General features: G+C 47.5%; 1 protein-coding gene across 2 annotated transcripts in view; it reads right to left on the reverse strand.

The window, feature by feature from the left end:
• The window catches only part of KSR2 (kinase suppressor of ras 2), a 251,485-nt gene that overhangs the window by 120,884 nt on the left and 112,307 nt on the right, over window positions 1–18,294 (reverse strand). For both annotated transcript variants that reach the window (XM_056859782.1, XM_056859783.1), the window contains exon 5: window positions 15,204–15,385. In XM_056859782.1, coding sequence (XP_056715760.1) covers window positions 15,204–15,385 — 182 coding nt within the window. The remainder of the gene's footprint in view (window positions 1–15,203; window positions 15,386–18,294) is intronic.

Consider the following 18,294-nt stretch of genomic DNA (forward strand, 5'->3'; position numbering starts at 1 on the left):
AATTACATGCCATTTCAGAAGGTTACATTTGCATGCTGCTTCCTGCGCAGAACCGAATCTCCCTTTGCAGCTTAGGAACAACTCGAGAGCGGTTCTTCCCAGGGACGCCCGATAAGGTTCACTAAACAGGGTGCAGAGTTCTTGTAGGTTATCCGGGCTGTGTAACCAACAGCCCGGATAACCTACTCACACAGGACAATACTCAGCTCAAACCCAACCCCTTTCTGACTATATATTACTCTTCCTACACCCTTGACACTGAGAGACACTGTCCTTCAGTGCTACTACTCTGAAGATGCCTGCCACAGTTGCTGGCGAAACGTCAGGAAAGAAAATTCCAAGACCACGGTTACACAGCCCGGATAACCTACAAGAACCAATGAACTCTGACCATGAAAGCCTTCGACAATATTTAGGGTGCAGAGTGTTTGCTGCATAAGAGCACATGAACTCTCTCCCTGGACTGGCGTTAGGGTTGCCAACCTCCAGGTACTAGCTGGAAATCTCCTGCTATTACAACTGATCTCTTCGCCGGTGGTGAAGAGGGACGTGGCAACCGCTGTTAAGAAGGAAACGACAAGCTGGGGGCCCATTAGGGTTGCCAGGTCCCTCTTCACCACCGGCGGGAGGTTTGGGGGGCAGACCCTGAGGAGGGTGGGGTTTGGGGAGGGGAGGGACTTCAATGCCATAGAGTCCAATTGCCAAAGCGGCCATTTTCTCCAGGTGAACTGATCTCTATCTGCTGGAGATCAGTTGTAATAGCAGGAGATCCGCAGCTAGTAGCTGGAGGTTGGCAACCCTAGGGCCCATGGAGAATCATGGGGGGGGGACCAATTTGGCAACACATTCCCCCAAAGACGAGTGATTTAAGCATGCTGATTTCTTCTCATTATCCCTTACACAGTTCTTACCTGCTTTCAACATTCTGCACCCCGATGAGCATGCTCGGTCCTCGTTTTTTGTTCTTTTTCTTTTGATTAACATGCAAAGTTATATTTTATGCATACCTGGGGAATCCCCCAAGACCCTTAATTTGTCTCTTGGTGGCCTTATTGGACTGCTTTTGTGATTGGCATGAGCTACTCTAGATGTAATGATAAATAAAGATGCCTTTTCCTGTCATTTGTCCCCAGTAGAGGTAGGTGATGCTGCTGGGAGTATGGCAGGCCTTGACACGTTTTCTTCAGCTTTAGGAACCACCCGAAAAATAAGGAGCCAGACTTATTTCTCAGCCTTTGGGGTTTTATATTTCAATGGTGATACTTTCTCATTATTGCTACCAAAAAAATCTAATCCTAAACTCTTTACAGATTCTTGTCATTTTTTAAAAGATACATCAGAAGCACTGTAGTGTATAAATAAATATTGGATAATCCTAGTTGTCATCTTAACAAAAAACAACAACTAGCCTCTATCCCTCACCTAAATAAACTTTGTACTTTCACTGAGAAGCACCAAGAGGCAGTTACAATAAATGACTGATGAAAATACTAGCCACCGCAATGAAATTTCTAGGCGCGGTGGCACCCTGGCACCTGGGATTTGTTGAATGCTGGAGTATGATTTTTGTTGTTGTCGTGTTTAGTAGGTACTGACAAACCAATTTTTCTTGGTGTGGTTTGATACTAGATCGGCTTGGGGACTGAGAGCTGAATTTCCTAAGAGACGTTGCTAGACACCCATGCCGTAACGCAATAGGTTAAAAACTCAGAACAGATTTTGCATTATGGTACATTTTTAATGAGCAATATAGCACAAGGATCGTAGCGTACATCTTTTCAGCATGGAAGAAACATGCGTTCCAATGCCCATTCTGGTCTGGACCATACACAGCATAATCTCAGGAGGGATGATGGCTCAAGAATGATAATCTGCACAGAAGCTTGGAGTGGCTGACTGTTCTGACTGTTTGGGCAGGGTTCTAGATTGTCTTGCTGGGTTCTAGACTCCACCTCCCCTGTCTCAAGATAGAATCAACAATACTTGCCTTCATCTCCACTGAGGAATCAACATTTTGAAATTGGAAGCTGAGAGTTAAAGCCAGGTTATCTGATGACAGCCACGGAAAACGGCTGGTCCGCACAAGCACAAGGAGACATCCTTATTTTCAGCCATGCCGCTTTGCTCATTGCTAAATCACATTATACAAACGAGCTAAGCTCATCTTCCCCTGGTCCTTTGTGAGCCAAACACATGGGCAATTACTGTTACTTACCTGAAGTTAAATTAAAACCTCCACTTTATCATCTGCGATTTATTTCCACTAACTTTCAGCTGGCCTCAATTAAATCCTGCTATTTTATGAAGAGAGAGGGGGAGAGGGGGAGAGAGAGAGGATGGCTGAGGCATTTAATTACTTTCTTTAACATGCTCATCACCAAAAATTATTATTAAAGTGTATCAGGGATTGTAACCCCCGAACAAAGCAGTGAGAGACCCCTTCGTGATTTGCAGGTAATTATTTTCATTACGGGGATGATGGATGAAGGATCTATTAACAATAGTCCCACTGTTTGCTGTGGAGTGCCAGGAGAGGGAGGGGATTGAAATGCTGCAGAGAAAAGAACGCTAAAGGGTTTAGAGACTTTCCAGCTAATTTGTGACTCTCCTTTCTAATCCAAGAGAAATGGAACTGCTGACATTTCCTCCAAAATGGAAAATTGAAATCCCTCCATTCCATCCCTCCTCGAACCTCTAGAAACAATGATGCACAAAACACCCCAAAAGGCTTCCAATCTTGCCTGGGCAATAGGGAAACCCTTTGAATAGTAAGCGCATGAACGTCAGATGTTCAGGCACATTGCTGACTTACTCACATCTATCATAAACTGAAAGGGGGGAGTTTGTGGGCTTGAAAACATCTAAGCACCTCTGGGTTTATTAGAAATCAATCCCCACAATTCCAACGGAAGAATATAGTTTACATGCTCCCAACTTTCATAGCAGTGAAAAGTTACCCAGGTAGCATGATCGGGTTCAGTTGTCTTATGAAGAGAGCACTAAAGACTTAGGAAGTCTGTGTAATGTTTATTCACAAATGTACAAGGAGAGAGAAAACGGATGCAAACAGAGACTCCAACGAAGAAGCCAATCTGCTATCGTGTATTAAATCCCCAGTGCAAGACTTGCAGTTCAAAGTGCTTCACCTTAAGTCATCTCTCTGTCTGACTGTCTTTCCAAATTCAAATGTAACATATTGCTGAATTCCCCCTCCCCCCCCCCAAAAAAAACACAACTCTGCAGGAGGTGTGTCACTTTCTCCAAACTCTACCGGGATCTCATTCAAAAACACAACAGATTCCCAACTTTCAGGAGACCATCTCTTAACCATCAGCTTCACGGATGTAATATAAACCATGTTCTCCACCATCTTCTCCAACACCATCTTTTCCAAGCTTAAGGGCTTGTCTCCTGACAGGTAGGTGCCACTGACAGAACACAAACCAACCATCCTGCAGTACTGAACAACAATCTGCCCCAAAAGAAAATGGTTGGCCAACAGCTGTAACTGGGATGGCTGAAGGCTAATAAACTGAAGCTTATTCTTGACAAGATGGACACGCTACTGGTGGGCAGAAACACTGACCTAAGCAGGACCGGGCCAAGGATTTTGGGTGCCCACCCCCATACTTCAGGGAGGTGGGAAAGGGGCACTTGTCCTTAGGGTTGCCAACTTCCAGGTAGTAGCTGGAGATCTCCTGCTATTACAACTGATCTCCAGGCAACAGAGATCAGTTCACCTGGAGAAAATGGCCACTTTGGCAATTGGACTCTATGGCACTGAAGTCCCTCCCCGCCCAAAAAACCTCCCGCTGGTGGTGAAGAGGGACCTGGTAACCCTACTTGTCCTCCAATTCCCTGCCATGCCACAGGAGACAGGCCCATTTTCCTGCCCCCCCCCACTGTGGGGAGTAGGGTTGCCAGGTTCCTCTTTGCCACCGGTGGGAGGTTTTGGGGGCGGAGCCTGAGGAGGGCAGGGTTTGAGAAGGGGAGGGACTTCAAGTTCAATGCCATAGAGTCCAATTGCCAAGGCAGCCATTTTCTCCAGGTGAACTGGTCTCTATCAACTGGAGATATCAGTTGTAATAATGGGAGATCTCCAACTAGTACCTCGAGGTTGGCAACCCTAGTGGGGAGGCAGAAGATGACACCTGCCCTCCTCATCGTCCACACCATAGCAAGACACTTCCACACACCCTTTCTCGCCCCACAGTTAAAATTTTAAGTTGAGGTATGTTGGAAGGAGAAGTGGAATGCTAGGATAATGAGTACATAAAGGGAATTGCGGGCAAAGAACTTTATAGGCCTAAAAGGCTTCTCAGAGATGCTTTAGAGAAAGGGAAATGACCGCAATGAAGCGCTAGCAGTAATCAAGTGCCGTGTGACAATGCATAAATTTTATGCTGGTGTACTAAAACTATCGCACACGGCACTGCTGCGTATATTTATTGTGAGACCTCCTATGTGCCACTTCCTAAATAAAAGACTCTCAATTACTAGTGTCTGGGCTCTAGAAAGGTTGTGGACTGATTAACCGACATATCAATGTTCAGTAATATTAAGTTTATAGTCTCAATTATATCAATGGGCTCTCTTGTACAGGCTCTTTGTTGATCTCTTGCTCTGGATGTTGACTCTTTCATTGGCTCTTTAATTATATATTTAATTGGCTCTGAATGTTGGCTCTTTGATTATAAAAGGTTGCTGACCCCTGGTCCAGCTCTTGAGACCCTGTACTTCCCTTATAACACCCCTTGTCCCATCAAGATCTCTGAGACACCCCCTGCCAAACTCATCCATCACCTGGCACAACCCTCTGAAGGAACCAAAAGTAACACAAAGCCAGACAGAGCCTTGGGAAGTACGACTTCACCAGTCTCATCTCTAGGGTTGCCAACTTCCAGGTACTAGCTGGGGATCTCCTGCTACTACAACTGATCTCCTGCTGATAGAGATCAGCTCATCTGGAAAAAAAATGGCTGCTTTGGCAATTGGGCTCTATGGCATTGAAGTCACTCCCCTCCCCAAACCCTGCCCTCCTCAGGTTCCACCCCAAAAACCTACCTCTGGTAGCAAAGAGGGACCTGTAAACCCTTCTCATCTATGGAAGTATGAATGCTGTAGGAAGGAAAGGCAAGGAAGTATGACAGCATTACCAGGCATCAGCAGGGTGGCCACTTATTCAAAACGGTTATGGGCTGCTTATATTTTCAATGGTCTGTCCATTTTTATGTTTATTTTGCCGTCAAGTCACATCTGATATATGGCAACCCCTGGTGGGGTTTTCAAGGCTAGAGACATTCAGAGGTGGCTTGCCATTGCCTGCCTCCATGTCACAACCCTGGTATTCCTTGGAGGTCTCCCATCCAAATACTTGCCGGGGTCGACCCTGCTTAGCTTCTGAGACCCGACGAGATCTGGCTAGCCTGGGCTATCCTGGTCAACGCAGAGCTTTCACCCTAGCCCATTTTAATTGCCTGTCCTCAGCGCTACTGGAAGGGAGATACTTGTGTATCCCCTATTCTCAACATCTGTGTTCCTGCCAATTGAATGCAATTGAATGCAGTCGAAACAGTGGGACACACAGTCCATTTTATAAGGACATCCATTCCAGGTATCTCACCTTTACTGTATCCAAGCTCCCAGGGAGATTTGAAAAATTCTACACATATCGCGTCCTTGCGGACCGCTCCAATGAGACCGCCTCTAAAGTGGCTAAATTCTGCACTGAGACTTTGACAATAAGAAAGCAGATATTCCAGACTTTTAATAACATTTATGTATAATTAATTACCAAACAATAAGGCTATGTTCATAACTGTATCTTAATTTTACATTTGTATGTAAACTGTGCTGTTAAATTGTTGACTGATCTCTTGATCGTAATAATGTTGTTGATGAAGAAGAAGAGGACGAGGAGGAGGAGTTCATTTTTATATGCCAACTTTCTCTACCTTTTAAGGAGAATCAAACTGGCTTACAATCACCTTCTCTTCCTTTCCCCACAATAGACACCTTGTGAGGTAGGCTAGGCTGAGAGAGTTCGAAGAGAACTGTAACTAGCCCAAGGTCACCCAGCTGGCTTCATGTGGAGGAGTGGGGAGACCAACCCAGTTCTCCAGATTAGAGTCTACCACTCTTAATAGGGTTGCCAACCTCCAGGTACTAGCTGGAGATCTCCTGCTATTACAACTGATCTCCAGCCAATAGAGATCAGTTCACCTGGAGAAATTGGCCGCTTTGGCAATTGGACTCTATGGCATTGAAGTGCCTCCCCACCCCAAACCCTGCCCTCCTCAGGCTCCATCCCAAAAACCTCCCACCATACTGATTGATTGATTGATTACCATCAGCCTCTATGGGCTCCTGACTATTAGAGAAGGCAGTACACATGGAAGCAGATAAGCATTATGATACCACATGTGCCCATGTAGCAGAATAAAGGTGTGTATGCCATTTACTGATGAGCATGCATGGTATTTAAAAATAATCCAAATATATATATACAAGTGGGTACTGTTGTCAGTGTTATCACAGGTGCTATCCAACCATTGCCCATGGCAGTCACATTTTTGAAAGTACTGAAGCATGCTGGGTTCACTTTTTGATGCAATAAGAAGGGGCGCCCAGATTTCCCCAGCAATTTTTTTAGATGCTCCAAAACTACTGAAACACTTTTTTCCCCCAGTGATGGTATTTTATTCCCCCATCCCCAAACAGGAATACAATATCATGTCCACATCTCTGAAAATGTCTGTGCAAAAATTTAGGAGACACTCTCCACTCTCGTCATTACCATGAATCATACAGACAACCGCATTCACAAAGCACTTTGAGGCCCTCGGTGCTTTCATCCACACAAAAGCCCCACGGCTCTCGCTGTTATCCATTAATCCCCTCAAGGAAGGAAAATACTGGCTCTGGCAAATGAGCCTTTGAGCGACCACAAGACAAGATTGCCGCCACGCTTTCTCCTTAACAAACCACGATCCTCCAGATAGCAATTGGTGGCATTTCCCCTCCTCGCTTTCAGTACGTGTCCGGAGACCCTTACGTGTTTATTGCTCGGAATCGGCTTTATGACACTAACTTCAGAGCAATTCAGATGCGCTTTCGCTCCAAGACTTTCCTCGGCCCACAGATTTATTTGTCAGCGCTAGACGCTGTCAACAGATGAATGGTTATGCTCCAAAGTAACTAATTGCCCATGGAAAAATAAAGGGCCGGCAAGATACTGTTCCATCCAGAAAGAACCAGTTGCATCCGTCTCCTTCCTTGGCCGCAGACGAAAGTTGAACTTTCTCTGCACAAACAAGGGGGTGCATTCCTTGCCAGCCACCACTGACTCATTGGCGATTATTGCATTTTGAGCTTACACATGTATCCACAAGTTTGGAAACATTTCCTGGGTGATGTACAGAGCATGAAGTCTATTTTTAAGGAGGAGAAGAAGAACAGTTGGTTTTTATATCCCGATATTCTCTACCATTTTTAAGGATACTCAAACTGGCCTAAAATCTCCTTCCCTTCCTCTCCCCACAAAAGAAATCTTGTGAGGTAGGTGAGGCTGAGAGAGCTCGAACTGTGACTAGCCCAAGGTCACCCAGCAGGCTTCATGTGTAGGAGTTGGGAATCAAACCCAGTTCTCCAGATCAGAGTCCACCGCTCATGTGTAGGAGTGGGGAATCAAACCCGGTTCACCAGATTAGCCTCCGCCGCTCAAGTGGAGGAGTGGGGAATCAAACCTGGTTCTCCAGGTTAGAGTCCACCGCTCTTAACCACTACACCATAGTTTGCATCAAATCATCATATTTGAAGACAGGATCCCCCTCGTTATCAATTAAACCATTTCATATTTATATTGTTTTGTCTGCCACTGTTTTCTGTAACAGGCGAATAGATAAGTAACACAGACAAAAAGCGTAGAAAATCCAATAATGCCAGGAGAAGCTGAAGGCAGCAGGGAAAGAGGAAGACCCAATATAAGATGGATGGGTGTGTCAGCTTGCAAGACCTGAGCAAGGCTGTTACAATACAACATTAGGCATAAGGGAGGCAACAGAGGTTGGCTAAGGTGGTGGAAGTAGGAGTGACTAGATGAAGAATATCAAATCATATATTTAGGCTTAAATTTGGGTAGGGGAGTAGGGTTGTGCCAATGGCTTCCCAGAGAAGGTAGGTTTTGAAAAGGATTTGAAGGCAGCGAGGCTACATCATATCTAGGAGGCAGTTCCCGGCAGAAAGGGCAGCTTGGGAGAAAAAGACCTTTGTAATGAACTAGTGTTGCCAACCTCCAGGTACTAGCTGGAGATCTCCTGCTATTACAACTGATCTCCAGCCTATAGAGATCAGTTCACCTGGAGAAAATGGCCGCTTTGGCAATTGGACTCTATGGCATTGAAGTCCCTCCCCTCCACCGTCCTCCTCAGGCTCCACCCCAAAAACCTTCCGCCGGTGGCGAAGAGGGACCTGGCAACCCTAGTAATGGTCACAGGCGGAGACCATAATGGGATATGAGAATGGAAGATCGAGTAGGGCAAGGCGTGGACATAAGGGCGAGGCATTTGCGCTGTTTCCAGGAACAGACAGGAAGCCACCATTTGAGGGGTTTAAGGGATTTAAGGAAGGGCATTGTCACACGATCAGGAGGGACAAGCCAGGTGAATTTTGGCAGCAAAACATTCATGGTTATATAGCCAACAACTGGCCTTTGCACATCTGGGAATATGGGGGAATTTCTCAAAGGCCTACAGAGGCACATGCTCTGGCACCGCCGGCTTTAGAAGTTAAACATCAGCGCTTTGATAGCCAGCAACAGAACTGTAAAGAATCCCAGCAGGGAGGCCACAAAGTCACTGGGGCCGAGGCTGGGGTCTCAGATTTGCGCATCACCGTTTCGCTCAGAACCGACCGGCTTCCCTTGACAGAAGCAGCCGCAGGAAAATTAGCCGCCTGGCAGCAAGTAGAAGGTGACCAACAGGGTCAGTGCCTTTCCCTCTCTTTGCCTGACAGGAGACACAACAGAAAGCCCCGCAAGCCCCGGCTGTCTCCAGCTGACGGACAGGTGTGACGGCAAGGCCCGAGACCTGGATGGCACCCGTGCTCCAGATGTGACACATCCGCTGTTCCACAGCGCGACCAGCGTCCCCGGCAGCCTCGCTGTTACCAGACTGGCGGGGAGAGCGGGCGGATCTTCCGTGCGACGATGGTCATGCGGCTACAGAACGGGCCCCGGTTCGTTCAGCTGGCAAATCCGAAAGCCAAAAGATTTCGCCTGTGTGACGGGACGGTTTGTACCGCCCCATCACCAAGTCTGCTCTGAGCAGCATGAAAGTTTGATGATACAGATCCGCCGGTGGTTCTGGCCCGGTCACTGAATCCCAGTCACCTTAGGGTTGCCAGGTCCCCCTTCGCAACCGGCGGGAGGTTTTCGGGGCGGAGCCTGAGGAGGGTGGAGTTTGGGGAAGGGAGGGACTTCAATGCCATAGAGTCCAATTGCCAAAGGGGCCATTTTCTCCAGGTGAACTGATCTCTATAGGCTGGAGATCAGTTGTAATAGCAGGAGATCTCCAGCTAATACCTGGAAATTGGCAACCCTAAGTGGTGGTTAAGTGTAGTGGTTAAGAGCAGTGGTTTGGAGCGGTGGACTCTGATCCGGAGAACCGGGTTTGATTCCCCACTCCTCCACATGAGCAGCGGAGCTAATCTGGTGAACTGGATTTGTTTCCCCACTCCTACACACAAAGCCAGCTGGGTGTCCTTCGGCTAGTCACAGCTCTCTTAGAGCTCTCTCAGCCCCACATGGTGTCTGTTGTGGGGAAGGGAAGTAAAGGTGATTGTAAGCCCGTTTGATTCTTCCTTAAATGATAGAGAAAGTTGGCATATAAAAACCAACTCTTCTTTTTCTTCTTGAGATCCAAATGTAAGTGGGCCTAAGAAGACCCCTGCTGGATCGGCCTCAAGATCCAGCATGCTGTTTCCAACAGTGGTCAGCCAAATGCTTAGAGCAGCCCACAAAAAAGGCTGTTTGTGCCACAATGGACTAGGTTCAGGGTCTTCCTTCTCAGGCTCCTCTCCTGTTTGGAAAAAAGACAAAACTCTGCCCCTTAGAGTTGGTCTTTGTACCCCAATTTTCTCTCCCTTTAAGGTGTCTCAAACTGGCTTACAATCACCTTCCCTTCCCCCCCCCCCACAACAGGCTCCTGTGAGGTATGTGGGGATGAGAGAGTTCTGAGAGAACTGTGTCTTGCCCAAGGTCACCTAGCAGGCTACATGTGGAGGAGTGGGGAATCACACTCGGTTCTCCAGGTCAGAGTCCACCACTCATGTGGAGGAGGCGGGAATCAAACCCAGTTCACCAAATTAGAGTCCACTGCTCTTAACCACCACACCACGCTGAAGAGCCAGCCAGGAGGTAAGAAAAGGGGGATAAAATCCAATAGGCTGACAACAGCTTCTGGATTAGCAAACATGTGCCAAATGCTGCCCTGAAACACACTGCAACCCTGGAGTATGAAGTGTGTTGTGTAACTGGGGAGAGGGGCACAGCCGTCTTGGTACAACTTTTAATTAATTAATTTCATTTTACAAAATCGATATCCCGTTTTGCTGCCCAGTCAGGGCCACCAAGGTGCGTGAGGGGGTGAGTGGTTAAGAGCGGCGGACTCTAATTTGGAGAACCGGGTTTGTTTCCCCACTCCTCCTCATGAATCCTGCTGGGTGACCTTGGGTCAGTCACAGTTCTCTCTGAACTCTCTCAGCCCCACCTACCTCACAAGGTGCCTGTTGTGGGGAGAGGAAGGGATTGATTGTAAACCGCTTTGAGACTCCTTAAGGTAGAGAAAAAGAGCCCCGTGGCGCAGAGTGGTAAGCTGCAGTACTGCAGTCCAAGCTCTGCTCACAACCTGAGTTCGATCCCAACAGAAGTTGGTTTCAGGTAGCCGGCTCCAGGTTGACTCAGCCTTCCATCCTTCCGAGGATGAGTACCCAGCTTGCTGGGGGTAAAGTGTAGATGACTGGGGAAGGCAATGGCAAACCATCCCGTAAAAACATAGTCTGCCTAGTTAATGTCAGGATGTGATGTCACCCCATAGATCAGTAATCACCCAGTGCTTGCACTGGGGACTACCTTTACCTTTTACCAGTCATAAACCGAGTGGGATAATCTTCTCATCGGTGCAAACATTTGATTTCAAGGAGCCTGATGCAAGGACAAATTCTGATCCATGCGCACAGTCCCTGGTTCTCCTTTCACTGGTGTGGGTTGAGCTGCGCTTGCTTAATTGTGAAGAGAAGCTGACCACAGCCTTTCAGGAAAAGGGGAAAACCACTCAGACAAGATAATCAAAGGGGAAGAACAGAAAATCAACTAACTCCACAGGGGACCTGGCAAAAAAAAGTACTGATTGAAGCATCCACAAGAGGAAAGGCATTTAGCCATTAAGCAAAGCACCTCAGCCCCGACGTGTCACACACCAGCTCTTAACCTGCTGATCTGCTGTCCCAGAAAGCAACAAAAACAGCTCCTCTCAGGCACCTTGTTGTCTCCTCAGGAACAGTGCTTAGAGAAGGTCGAGAGGGGCGAAAGCGCTCAGGGAGAAACACACCTCAGTGTATCTGGCAGTCAAGCCCTTAAAGCAAACCAGCAATTTGAGACTATGAGAGCGATCGCTTCGGTGCAAAGTAATGGGGGGGGGGGGAACTGGGGAGAGCGTCCGTAAAAGCTTCTGAAAGGTTTCGCGGGGCAGGTGGGCAGACTTGGTTCAGAAGATGAGAAGAACTGGAGCTCTCTGAATGGCTGCCAGAATTTGGACAGGACGTAAGGAACTGGGGCCCTAAAAAGGACCCCCAACAAGATGCTCAGCCAATTCTGGAGCCCCTGACGCATTAACCGCATTCTTTTCCAGATGTTTTTCACACATTCAGGTGAGAACAAGCCTGATATGGGTACCAACAGACGGGCTCACACTTGCTCGCAACCATTCTGTGGGCCAATTCAGGATCTGCCCCAAAGAGTTCTGAACAAGTATTGGGCTTGCGTCCTCCCTTCCCTTTCATTGGATTACCAGTCCCTGTCTAGAGTCTTTCGAACATTGGTGGAGATACCATCCTGGCACAAAGCTGCCAAAAAGAGATTTGACTGTTGGCATATCCCACCATGTATTCAGAGTGGGTTGAATTCTGAGTTCTGCATATGTCAAAGCAATCACATCACCATGTGCAAAGTTCTACATCTGTATGCTCAACGCACATTCTCAACTTCCTGATTTGTTCATGGGAATGGGTACCAGCGTGGTGTAGAGGTTAAGAGTGAGGATTTGAAGTGGTAGACTCTGATCTGGAGAACCGGGTTTGATTTCCCACTCCTCCACATGAGCAGTGGAGGCTAATCTGGTGAACTGGATTTGTTTCCCCACTCCTACACAGCTGGGTGACCTTGGGCTAGTCATAGCTCTCTCAGCCCCACCTACCTCACAGGGTGTCTGTTGTGGGGAAGGGAAAGGAAGGTGATCGTAAGCTGGTTTGATTCTTCCTTAAGTGGTAGAGAAAGTCAGCATATAAAACCAACTCTTCTTCTTCTATGTAGTTTAGGCCACTGGAGCAACCAGGATTTTGTTCCATGTCTTTGGTGCCTTTTAAAAAAAAATTGCCATCAAGTTACAGCCAACCTATGGTGACCCTGTAGGGTTTTCAAGGCAACAGACATTCAGAGGTGGTTTGCCATTGTCTGCCTCTGTGTAGCAACCTTGGAATTCCTTGGTGGCCTCCCATACAAATCTTGACCAGAGCTGACCCTGCTTAGATTCCAAGATCTGACCCGATCAGGCTAGCCTGGGCCATCCAGGTCTTTGGTGCCATAGCTCTGTTAAATCTGACATAACATTGAAGTGAATCCGTAACTGAAGGGCAGGGAAGATTTTTGCCCCCAACACAACCCAGGTTTCTAGTTACTTGGACTGGAGAAAGGGTAAACAAAGAGTCCCACTAACTTATACTTCGGCCCCGGGCTCATCAATACCTTAATGCAGCCCTGCCTGCCAGTGATGGTGAGCACAGAAGCAGAGTTGGAAATCATTGTGAATTAAACAACAGTGGTTCCATGCGTCTGGAAAGCAGCACACCTTTTCAGTTATTTGGGCCACAGGGTTATTGGTAGAGTGCATGTCATATGGGCAGAAAGTCCCAGATACAATCCATGATATCTCAGGAGCTGGGACTAAGACCCTGAAGAGCTACTCACTGCAAAAGCGGGCAGTCTAGAGCAGTGCCATATGTTCAAATTTGCATTCAGAGATAGTACAGAAACAAACTTTATGTTTTATATGAGTAAAAGCCCAAGAGCAAACCCTGGCCATTCCAATTCAATGGGTCAGGGACAGTAGAGTTGACAAGGACTCCTGCCGGAAATCTTGAAGTGTTGCTGTCAGTCACACTAGAAAGCAGTGGGCTAGACTTCTTCATAACACATGTACAATTTCCTACTTGCATTCAGGAAGGGGCTGCGACTCAATGGTGGGGCACAAGAGAGCCAGCATGGTGTAGTGGTTAAGAGTGGTGGTTTGGAGCGGTGGACTCTGATCTGGAGAACTGGGTTTGATTCCCCACTCCTCCACATGAGTGGCAGAACTGGATTTGTTTCCCCACTCCTACACACAAAGCCAGCTGGGTGACCTTGGACTAGTCACATCTCTCTCAGTCCCACCTACCTCACAGGGTCTCTGTTATGGGGAGGGGAAGGGAAGGTGATTGTAAGCCGGTTTCATTCTGCTTTAAGTGGCAGAGAAAGTCGGCATATAAAAGCCAACTCTTCTTCTTCTTTGCAGGCAAAGATCCCAGGTTCAATCCCTGGTATCTCCAAATTAAAGGACCTTAGATGACGATGAAGAAGAAAAGTTGGTTTTTATACCCCAATTTTCTCTACCTTATAGGAGTCTCAAACAGGCTTACCACTGCCTTCCCTTCCTCTCCCCACAACAGACACCTTGTGAGGTAGGTGGGACTGAGAGAGTTTGGAGAGAACTGTGACTAGCCCAAGGTCACCCAGCTGCCTTCATGTGGAGGAGTGGAGAAACCATCCCGGTTCTCCAGATAAGAATCCTCCGCTCATGTGGAGGAGTGGGAAATCAAACCCAGTTCTCCAGATTAGAGTCCACCGCTCCTAACCACTACCCTACGCTGAGCAAACTATGTGGGGAAACCGCTGCCAATCATACATGACAGCTATATAGGTTCGGATATGAGCATACAATCCTGTGCAGGGGTTTTAAATGTGAACCAAGAAAGCCTATTTCACATACGCATAATGGTGATGTCGTAAAAGAACATGACAGGCCATCAAATATGGATAAGCAACAACACCACGCATGCACTTAGCTGTAAATATAACAGTGACCCCCAAAGCTCTGCAAACACCAGGATGGGGACAAGAAGATGCCAATGCTGGCTGGCCGGCTGGCTGCTTCTGGAAAGGTTTCAACAGGCGACTGACGTCAAAAAGGAGCCAGGCTCCAAGAGGCATGCCTCAAGCACGCTCTTTAGCTAATGAATGAAACCATCTCCCCCAGGCGCTGGGCTGGAGGTTGACTTGGCAATTCAGGGCATGCCATGTCACTGGCAACGTCAGCAAAAGGCCATAAAGGGAAGCCTCTGCTCCAATGGCACACGACGTAGCTGACGTCTCTGGACTCTTCCATCCCGGCCGTCGCTCTCTGGGAAATGGCATTTCCTGCTGCTGCTGTTGTTTTCGCTCCAACAAATCACCAAGGAAAGGTACAAAGCTGACACATGTATTGCACAAGCCGGAGAAAAATGTCGAAAGCTGCACATGCAAGAACAGGAGCTTGCGCTCAACACTGATTAATCCAGAAGAATTAGCACCCACCCTTGGCAGGATTAAAATTCCTCATAGCCTATAAGGATGCTGTATACCCCTCTTTAATCACTAGAGTGGCCAACCTCCAGGTAGTAGCTGGAGATCTCCTGCTATTACAACTGATCTCCAGCCGATAGAGATAGGTTCACTTGGAGAAAAAGGCCGCTTTGGCAATTGGACTCTACGGCATTGAAGTCCCTCCCCTCCCCAAACCCCGCCCTCCTCAGGCTCCGCCCCAAAAATAATTGATTCACAGGCCCACCATAGGTCAGAAGTGACTTGATGGCACTTAACACACACACCAACAAAACCCCTCACTGGTCTGACTTACTTGTAGAGAATGTGCCATCGGTATGGACAGGAGGGGTAGAAGGAAGGAAGGGTGGGTGTCCAACAAAGAAAGACCGCAGGGACCGTTCGGAGAGGAGGGGAGAGCGCTGGGCAGGGATGTTCTCGCAGCTCCCCACGCTGTTGTGGATCTTGAGGTTTAAGGGCTTGTTCTTTTTCTTTGCCCTGAGAGAAAGGGAGAGGGAAAGAGTCAGGAGGAAAAACACATAAGGAAGACAACACTTCCCCCCTCCCCCCAATGGGTTACTGTGGTTGGGGAAGCAAGGGGAGACCAGAACACACAAAGAGCACTTTTGGATCAGACCATGCATCCTGTCTCCAATGGTGGCCAGCCAGATGCCTCTCTGCAGGGAAAGAAGGCAACAGACCTCCCGTTTCCCTCCCCTTCTCCACCACCAACATTGAGATACCTTTCAACGTCAAGGTTCTATTTAGCTATTGGATGGAACAATCCTCTGCCTAATCCCTAGGGTTGCCAACCTCCAGGTAGTAGCTGGAGATCTCCTGGTATTACAATAGAGATGAATTCATCTCCAGCTAATAGAGATGAATTCACCTGGAGAAAATTGCCGCTTTGGAGGAGGAGGAGGAGGAGGAAGAAGAAGAAGAAGAAGAAGAAGGAGAAGAGAAGAGAAAGAAGAGAAGAGAAGAGAAGAGAAGAGAAGAGAAGAGAAGAGAAGAGAAGAGAAGAGAAGAGAAGAGTGAACTAGCAAGGGTATCAGAAGTAGAGGAAGAAGAATTGGTTTTTATATGCCGACTTTCTCTGCCACTTAAGGGCTTACAATCACCTTCCCTTCCCCTCCCCACAACAGACACCCTGTGAGGTAGGTGAGGCTGAGAAAGAATGACTTGCCCAAGGTGTCTGTTGTGGGGAGGGGAAGGGAAGGTGATTGTAAGCCAGTTTGATTCTGCCTTAAGTGGTAGAGAAAGTCGGCATGTAAAAACCAACTCTTCTTCTCCTAAGTTGTTTCAGACCTATTCAATCTTACACTTCCTTCACACAAAGGATAAGCCAAAAAGGGCTCTCTCTGAAACATAATACCTTCTGCCCTCTTGTGGTGGAAATTAAACACATGGGAGTGAAAGCATGAAGGCTGCAGAGTTGGGCTATTTGGGCAAGGCTATTTCTCCATTAACTCTTCCCAATTTATCCTGCCAAGGCAGTGATTCCTGCTTTATGCAGGGAATAGAGCAATGCATCTTACCCCTTCACCTCCCTTCTCATATACCAACCTGACAGGCGTGTTTTAGGAACTGGATGGTTCCATCCATCTCTGTCTCCGTTCAATTCCCATCCTTGCTGAGAGCTTCCCCCCCCCTTTCAACCATGCAGTTCAGCTGAGCAGTTCTAAGCTGAGTTATAAGCAAAGACCTTGTTAACGTCCCAGATCGGAGCCCTGTGCTCAGACAAGTGTGATGAGATGGGACACACCATGAAACGCTTTACTTAAATAGGATCTGTGAAAGAGGTTGGACAGCGCAAAAAGAAAAAGAAAAAAGGCAGCCCGTGTTCAGATACTGGAGATCGTACGGTCTGTATTCATAGGTCTTGCAATATAATTGGGGAATAGTATGTCATGTGGGTTATGTGTTAGATATTGAGCTGAAACATGCCTCTGCTGGGTGTGCACTCCACAAACATATTTGTTCCATGTGAAATGAACCATCCCTGTGCAAAACTGGTGCCAAGGGTCAGGTGTCAGAGGGAATTCAGTCCCCGCTGCTGAGAAAACTAGCTTGATGCTCTCTCACATTGGGATGCACATCTCTATGCGCATCCTCCTGAAAACAGCACAGGACAGAAGAACTTCATCCACATGTGGATGTGCCTCTTCCCAACACAGGCACCTTCAGCCCTGATACGTCTGCCTTTCATAGGGAGGCTACCAAATTCTGTACCGCCTGTTGATTGACTTGAAATCCCCTATTCTGCTTTTGCTCTCCCCTTTGAATCATAGAGTTGGAAGGGGCCATACAGGTCATCTAGTCCAACCCCCTGTTTAATGCAGGATCAGCTTAGAGCATCCCTGACCAGTGTTTGTCCAGCCTCTGCCTAAAGACTGCCAGTGAAGGGGCGCTCACCACCTTCCTAGGTAGCCGATTCCACGGTCGAACAACTCTTACTGTAAAAATTTTCCCCCTAATATCCAGCCGGTACCTTTCCACCCGCAATTTAAACCCATTGTTGCGAGTCCTATCCTCTGCTGCCAACAGGAACAGCTCCCTGCCCTCCTCTAAGTAAGATCTGAACCTGTGAGGGTTCTTTGCTTTACTGTTTCTTCATGCTGAATATTTCCTGTTAATTTTAAACATCATTTTTGAGTCAAGCGCACATAAACTCATGATGGAGTGCAAAAGGCAGGAAAGAAACAAATGAATCAGGAACTTCAGCAATGAACCTGGGGAGCATGCAGTGGCTCACAATGACAACGTATGGAAACAAAAGCAATATTCATTTATCTCTGCCCCCTCCCCCCCACAGCAGAATGGGAGAACAATGGCTGTGAACAGATACTGTGGAAAGTGTGATGAGGGGAAGGTAGAGGGTTTTCATGAACATTTTCATGTTCTCTCCTACCCCCAACAACTTTCATGGTGAAAGAACTAGCGTTACAATTTGTTTCTACCCTGCTGTTTGGAGTCACCCCAGGGGAAGTCAGTTCACTGTGATATTTGGCAAGTTCTGGAGATGGAACATAGTTGATAGCACATGAACACATAAGCTGCTTCATACTGAGTCAGGCCACTGCTCTGTCAAGGTCAGCATTGTCTGCTCTGATTGGCAGCAGAGCTCCGGCATCTCAGTCAGAGGTCTTTCCCATCAACTACTGCCCAATCCCTTTTAACTGGAGATGCCAGGGACTGAGCCTGGTACCTCCTGCATGCAAAGCAAATGCTTTACCACTGAGCCACCATCCCGCCCCATGACAGCAGAGCATAATACTGAAATTTGTGAACACATGAAGCTGCATTATACTGAATTAGACCCTTGGTCCATCAAAGTCAGTATTGTCTACTCAGACCGACAGCGGCTCTCCAGGGTCTCAGGCAAAGAAAGGTCTTTTACATCACCT

Source organism: Euleptes europaea, chromosome 13 (assembly GCF_029931775.1).
Source record: "Euleptes europaea isolate rEulEur1 chromosome 13, rEulEur1.hap1, whole genome shotgun sequence".
Lineage (NCBI taxonomy): Eukaryota > Metazoa > Chordata > Lepidosauria > Squamata > Sphaerodactylidae > Euleptes > Euleptes europaea.